This window comes from Mercenaria mercenaria, unplaced genomic scaffold, assembly GCF_021730395.1.
Source record: "Mercenaria mercenaria strain notata unplaced genomic scaffold, MADL_Memer_1 contig_2005, whole genome shotgun sequence".
NCBI lineage: Eukaryota > Metazoa > Mollusca > Bivalvia > Venerida > Veneridae > Mercenaria > Mercenaria mercenaria.
In genome coordinates this window covers 20,350-28,323 of record NW_026460033.1, presented here as the reverse complement: position 1 = coordinate 28,323, position 7,974 = coordinate 20,350, and the positions used below count along the sequence as shown (strand labels likewise).

The following is a 7,974-nucleotide window of genomic DNA, read 5'->3' as shown; positions in this document are numbered from 1 at the left end:
ATCATAAAAACTGTCGAACAAAATTTATATATATAAAACCATTTAATTCCAAACCAGATGTAGAAAATGGTGCCTCTACGTCAAATAGTGATCTTGCGACACCACCAAAGTATACCAGGTCACAGTCAGATCAGTTTAATTGGAAAGAAAATTGTTTCATATGTGGGTGCAAGTGTAGCACCAAACATCGTTCTAAATGGTCAACGGTTGAAGGATCAATTGATGAAAATTCTAAAATGTATTCACAACTGTTAAATATATCTTCATCAAAAAATGACATGAACTTACACTCAAGATTGTTAAGTTGTAAAGGAGATTTGGTGTCTGTGGAGGCTAGATATCATAGGGGCAGTAAAAACAAAAATTGCTTGTCTAAGTATCTGCTGAATTTGCCTAGCCTAAATACTGATAAAGTTCTTGACCAGAGCATTTTAGAAAAAGTATGTACACAGTTAAAAAATGAGTAACATATTGAGATTGAAACAAAACGAAGTGTACTTGAATTGACTGATTTAAAATCGAGAATGATTGAACTTTTTGAAAAACACGGAATGGAAATTGGAGTTTCGATGATGCGCACTAACAGATTAAAAGTTGCCTTTGGAAAAGTTTGGCCGGAACTTATGTTTATTCAACGGGAAGGTACCACCGACCTCGTTTGTTCACGAGAGATTGATGTTGATGAAGCGTTAGCAAAGTATGTCAAGTTACAGAAGTCTTTTCAGTCGGCAGCCGAACAGAATGATATTGAAGAATGCCTATCCAGTGTATTCATAGATGAAAATGCAAATGAAAACACAGTTTTGTATGAAGCAGCTGTTATATTGAGAAGACGAATTCAGCAATCACATGGCCTTGACAATATGTACTTTTCTGAAGATGAGATCAACATTAACGAACAGGTCAAATTCTTAGATCCTTTATTGTTCCAATTTGTAAATTGGGTAGCCTCTGATTCAAAACTAGAAGATAGTCATAATGATCCAGACCAGAGAATAGTATCTGTGTGCTCAGATATCACATATCTAGTTAAACATGTGATAACTCCCAAACACCTCGGATTATCCATATATCTCCACCACTCATTCGGGAGTAAGAAACTGATAGAGGATTTACACAGTCACGGATACACATTGTCTTACAACGAATATAGACAGTTCTTAACATCTGCAGCATTACATGCATCATCCATGCAGAAGAAGACATTTTCAGGTATATATAATAATAAATCTCATGTCAAATATCAGTTACAGTTAAATCTCTATTTAAAGATCACCAATGGTTTCATAAATGTTTGGTCTTTATCAACATGTTATAATGGTCTGACAAGAGTTAAAAATGGTGGTCTTTGCAGACATGTTTTGTAATGGTGGTCATTATTCACAGGTGGTCAAACCGACCACTTATTAAATACCTGCAGACTGCCTTTCATATAAAAGTGCTTTCCGTGAACGGATGACAGCCATTTTAATAATATACAATGTACTTAGTCTAATAATTATTTGGTGTAAACAATATTTATTAATCACAATTCATGTAAAATATGTACATTATATATAACAAAGGTATACAGGATTGAGTAGGAAACTCTGAGCTTATTTGAAATTCTCTCCTTATATAACATTATAATTATACAATACTTATTTAAATACAAATGAAATTTTACAGCAACAATAACAATAATCATTGAAAATTCTTTAAGGTGTAATCATGTTTGGCTGGAGTGTAATCATGATCTTTTTATAAAGGTGCAATTATCCCTGCTCATATGTCACGGGAAGAAAGACCTGATGATGACCTAATCGTAGTTGCAGCGGACAACTGGGACCACAACGAAGCAATGCTTAGTGGGAAACAGTCTACACATGCCATGACAAGTATCCTGGTAACTGGAAGCAACCGGTGTGCATCAGAGCGCATACCTAGAGTGTCAGAACGGTCAATCAATCTATCAAGTCTACCAGGTATAATAAAATAACACGTAGAGTAATATTTTAGTTTTACTATTATCGATATAATATAATAATAAGAAGAACAGTTATATTTTATAATAATGATGATGAGTCTTATTATTATTATTATACAAGAATATTGATATAATAAGTAATAATAAGTAGCAATGTTTTTAAAATGACATGACAGTAAAAGAACATGTTCATTTCATAATATAGGATGTTTGATATTCATGTAAGTAACTGCATAATTATATTGCAAGCTTCCTTGACATTAGCAATGTGAGCATATGAAATTGATACTATTTAGGTGATCAATAAACGATAAGATTAATTCGATAGCGACAGTAAATTCATTGTAATAACATATTTGTTAATAAAGCATTAATGTTGCAGGTGTTGGACTATCAAATACTCTGGTGTACAAGAAACCTACAAGCAGGCCAATTCCACCATTATCTCCAGTTGAGATCAGCGAACTCAAACCATCCGAGCCCGCCGAAACTCAGAAGATACGCACAAATGAGTTAATGTATAACATTAATCGATTAGTAACCACTGAATGTCCGCCGTGGACTGTTTTTCAAACACATGCATTTCCTGATTCAGTTCAAGAACCATCTGAAATTGTGTATAATCCAATCATCATGGCACTTCCAAATGATCCAAACACGGTTTACACAACACTTAAACGCACAAAAGAGCAAGTAAATGCATTGGGTCAATCTGTGTGTCCAGTAATATTTGATATGGGTTTGTTGACCAAAGCTCTGGAAATTGTGTGGTCTAGACCTGAGGAATTTGAAGGTGTTGTACCAATTGAGGGCGGAATGCATTTTCTGATGAGTCCTTTTGGTGGTATCGGATTTATCTATGGTGATGCAGGGCTGAAACACTTATTGGTTGAGTCAGACGTTTTTGCTCGAAACACCGCTGATCATATACTGTCAGGCAAAGACTTTGATCGGGCACTTCGAGCATTGCTTATGGTTGACGAAGTGCTAAACAGGCGCCTGTTGATTAATTTTTTCAGATGGGCAGAGGACTATGGCCACACTATCCCGCTGTCTCTTTTTGAGAAGTTTAAGCTTCTCAACATTAGATCAAATGGATCTGACACAGTGTTGGCTGAAATCGGCAACCAGATCGAGGTGACAATCAGCCCACTTTTGAAAATGTTTCGTGCTGAAGGTAGGCTCAATTCACCACTATTTCAGTTCTGAGATGATTACTTGACTCATGTTTCTTTGCCCCTCAAACTCTACCTTGCAGCTTCAAGGCATGCACTCTGGGATACCTATATGTACAGTAAGACCATATTGTTGCCGTTTCTCTTTTGTTCGAACCGCACTGTGTATGCACGGTACATGCCTTACATGGTGATGAACATGAACCGTCTGCCAGATACTCTGTTATATAGTTTTCAGAAAGGCAAGTTCGTAGCAAAACTCACAGATGGCACGTTTAATTGTGTTTGGATTGATTACGTATTGGAGGTCACTCAGAAATAAAGTCTGAAATCATCAGGTGGAATAGTTGGAATAACACACAATGACAGTGCTTTGATGCGATGGTTCCTATCAAGACCATTAACAGCCAAGTATGCAATGGAGTTTCAATCAGGGCAGAAACCATCACACCATGACCCTGGGAAACATCACACAGATACTCCTTACCATAGGAAAGCATACAATGAGTCTGTTGATCAAATGCTTAAGCTCTTTGAAGAGGATACCTTCATTGACCCGTTTGTCTGACTTCACCCCCATCTACCCTTACAAACATGGCCACCGGTGTGCCAGCCCCACAAGAGATTGCTGCAAGCCTATTGGGGTGTCACATTACTGGTGAAACGATGTTGCACAATTTTGTACGTGACCGATTTCAGGTGAAAGGCGAACAGCCACCGAAGAAAAAATTCTTTGATCCAATGCCTCGAACAAAGGTAAAGACAATGGGAGCCACAAAGGCATTAGTAAAACTAAAAAACAAGACCCTTAACATCAATGGCGAAGAGATGTACCTCAGATTACTTGCCATCAATGCATACAAGAAGGTTCCATTGGAACGTGTTGTTTCCTTCGAGAATGCCCCAGCTCCCTTAAGTTTGTTTGCAGATGATGGTACGATGTGTTCAACCAAAAAATCAGATTTCATGCAGAAGTTAGAAAATCTTGCCAGACCTGAAAATGTTATCAGGAATTGTTCTGACATATCACATATTGATTCTGTTGTGTTTGATGGTATGGCCATTATACAGATGTTGCAACCAAGGATGTCAAAAGCCACTTACCAGCAAATGGCTGAAGCATTTTGGGATCACATCCTAAGACTGAGTGCAGGTGTTTTAAATGTACATGTTGTTTTTGACAGGTATGATGAGAACAGCTTGAAGATGCAAACTCAAGAAAAACGTGGTGAAAATGTATTATCGATTGCCCCTGTCTCAATCCAGCCCAACATGGTCATTGGAGATTGGAAACGTGTCCTGACTAGTAGCAGGTCCAAATCTGAACTAACGAAGCTATTTACAATGTATGTTGCTGCTAATTCTCATGTCCTTCTTCTTGATGGAGTAGAGGTCTTTGTCTCAGGTGGTCTCTATGACAAAGTACTTAGAATGACAAATGCGTATGTAGCGTATGACAAATCCCTTTTCTCCACACAGGAAGAGGCTGATACTAGGATGTTGCTGCATCTTGTACATGCCGCCTCTGAAGGTGCAAAGAATGCTGTCTTATTCAGTCCCGACACAGATGTCCTGGTACTACTTGTTCACGATTATAGTTGCCTTGGATTGTCAGAGTTGTACTTTAGAACAGGCACTAAGGGCATGCACTCTGATAATACAAGGTACATCAAAGTACATACAATACATTCAAAATTGCTACCAGCTAACAGATCTATCCTGCTGACTGTCTATTGCATGACAGGCTGCGACACATGTTCCGCCTTCTATGGCATTGGAAAGAAAAAGGCGTATAATATTCTCTGTCAACATGCTGCCAATCTTTCGGGGCTTGCCAGTCTTGGAGAAACAACCGAAATTAACCAAACACAAATATCGGCAGCTACCTATTTCGTCGGACTTCTTTATGGTCATGACAAATGTCTGTCTTTGAACTTACTTAGACGGTTTCTTGTTCAAGCTGGCAAGGTAAAGCCAAGAAAACTGCCTCCCACAAGTAACAGCTTCTTGTTACATTTGTTGAGATGCGTGTACCAACTCTACATTTGGAGAAATGCATTAACACCTTATGTTGATTTGCCTGATCCATTAGATTTTGGGTACACTAAGTCTGGATCTGGATTGTACACTCCCCAATTAATGTCACAACCAATGTCTCCCCCAGAGCTCCTCAATGACATGGTGTGCACGTGTGATAATCAGTGCAAGGATGATTGTGTTTGTTCCTCAAATGAACAAACTTGCACATCAGCATGTCAGTGTGAAGGGTCATTGGACAGTCAAAGTATATGCCAAAATCTCTTTACAATGCTGGCAAACATTTGTAGTGATGATGAGGATGATATATAAATCACAGTTTCACTTAAGAGTTATGTTCTTTCTCAGTGTCATGCAACAGCTAAAGCATTTTTAACCCCTACCATGCTGGACACGATTGATTTTGTCTTTGCGGCCAGTGTAGACTACATCCGTGCAGTCCGATCATGGTCTGCACTGTTCGCTATCCAGTCAGAAAATTTTCAGTAAACATCCTTTCAAATGATAAATGATACTGTCCACATCTTAAGATGGACCAGTCCATTATAGAAATTTAGCATGGTAAGGGCTAATTAGGATTTTACAAGCTGATAATGGGGCATAGGTTACGAAAACTGTTAACACAAAGAAAAAATCTTGGCTTCGCCTCAATTTGTTTCTGTATGTTAGTTTGTTATCCGCTTTTATTGCCCATGTCCTGTTACTGGCTGGTAAAGTCCTCTTTTTCTATCCTATCTTAATCATTAAAGATATAGAGAAAAGGTACATGGAAGATTGTGTTTGTGGGGTGCCATATTAACTTACATTTGCTATAATGTAAAGTTAAAGCCCTACCTCCACGGCTATTGTGTTCATGCAACCCATTATTACAATAGGTAATAGTTAATCGCCACAAGTCACGCTTTTGCATACATAAACAGGGAGTCATTTTAAAAGCATTGTTTCATTATTTACTTTCTTACACTAAATGATGCATTATAGTATTAAGTTAACTGTTGCATTTATGCATAATGCATAGTGATTTGCGATATACATGTAGCATTGAGCAGCAAACCATATATTTGCATTTTGCAAAATTTTACCTTAGATGAGATTCATTTTAGATTACACCAGCCACATATAAATCACCTTATAATCATATAAATGTATTTTTTCAATACAATTGTTATTATTTGCAATTGCCTGTGTCTTAACTAGCATTTGAATTTTAAAAAAAAATAATGTTTGACTGAAATTAAAGAAAATATCTAAATAAATACTACCCCCTACCCCAAATTTTCCCATATTTTCGGCTTAAAATTGTCACAAATCATATATTATTTCTAACTTTGATGTTAATATGTCTTTAATTTAATGTACTATGTGTATTTCTATTAATTATATCAAAAGAACAAATAAAAGTTAATAAATTGTAGCGTTATATTGTCTATATAGACAGATAGGTGTCTTTTGAGATTTCGGCGGCCATCTTGGCGGCCATCTTGGATTTCTCAAAACGCCACAAGTTGCCATCTAATAGCCCGGCATTTTGATAAACTTCAGACTATGCCGAACATTTTGGTATATGACTCAGCTTGTTAGGTTTCGTGGTTGGGTAAGTCTTTAAATAAGCCACTTATCAGCTAATTGTCACTCTACCAATATGCCTTTAAATGCTGATCACATTAATATTGAAAATAATGGAACACTTTGAACAAGTCTTCTTCTATTCTTTTTTGAAATATATACGGAATAATAGTGTCCCTTCGTTTTCTACATAAAATATCAGTAGCTACGACTAAATTTATGTTTGGAATATCTGTGTACGAAAGCGAAAATGTTTAATTCAGGTAAATCTCCTCGAAGCAACTGTAACAATGATGTTTAGTTATAAATTAAACTGTTTAAATCGGTTGATCGGTGCATATGAAACAAATGAGCACTTTCCTGTATTAGTTTTAATCTAATTTTTACTGTAAACTATGTCTTAAAAGTCTCCTATTAAGCTTCTGCTTCCTTGTTTGTTTTTTCTTTACCATTGTTGTATACTGTTATGAGAAACGGTGGTCAAATTGATGGCTTTTGATTATCGTAGGCGGTCACTTGCCGTCAGGCAAACCTATTTTAACTATTCAGGAGAAGTTTACCCTGTAAGTAAACATCTTCGTTACGATAGTATATTGGAGGCTATGGCAACACATTTCGCAAAAAGCACCGGCAACATATGATTTTCCAGTCATCTCGAAGTAAAACATTCTGTCCCTTGGACTTTGAGGCAGTGAGGTTCACTTGTATACTGACTGTATTCTAGAAACATGTGCTTCTTAGTTTGGTCATTCAATTCTCTTTAAATTATCTGTTTTAAATAACAGTGTTTCCAGTATTATGCTCAAAATTAGAAAATAGCTATAGTCTTTTTTAGCGACTCGTGTTTTGTAAGTGACTGGTGCACAATTAAATACTTATTTGACCTTATAAGTATTCTTTGTCTGAAGGAAGTAAATAATGTATGTAAATCGAAATGTCGCATTAGCAAGTTGTTAGTTTAGAGGTTTTCAGAAACCGGGAAGCATGGATAATTATGAAAAGTTACAATCTTTTTTTTCCATTATTACCAAAAAGAACATTTGTATTCATCATTAACTTCAACTTTCAGATATATCAAGATCACTCACATGTTTTAATTTCTTCTAAACAGGATGAGACTGCTAAAGAAATAAGGGAACTGAAGAAAGAAATGAGAGATATGCAAGAGGAAATGAAAAGCTTGAACTCAAAATTGACCACCATCATACAGAACCTCAAGTGAATAGACAT

The 7,974-nt window shown here is 36.5% G+C and overlaps 1 protein-coding gene across 1 annotated transcript; it reads left to right on the top strand.

Moving 5' to 3' along the window:
* The first annotated feature begins 781 nt into the window (after window positions 1–781).
* On the top strand, window positions 782–3,670 carry LOC128552071 (uncharacterized). Its single transcript, XM_053533071.1, has 2 exons — window positions 782–1,964; window positions 2,349–3,670. Exons 1-2 carry the CDS (start codon window positions 1,769–1,771, stop codon window positions 3,173–3,175), a joined length of 1,023 nt encoding a protein of 340 aa, XP_053389046.1. The 5' UTR covers window positions 782–1,768; the 3' UTR covers window positions 3,176–3,670.
* The last annotated feature ends 4,304 nt before the right edge of the window (window positions 3,671–7,974 follow it).

Bases quoted from the DNA above. Each gene is read 5' to 3' on its own strand.
- LOC128552071 (XM_053533071.1), top strand. From the start codon at position 1,769: ATGTCACGGGAAGAAAGACCTGATGATGACCTAATCGTAGTTGCAGCG. The intron at 1,965-2,348 runs GTATAATAAAAT...TTAATGTTGCAG, and splicing joins CAATCTATCAAGTCTACCAG to GTGTTGGACTATCAAATACT.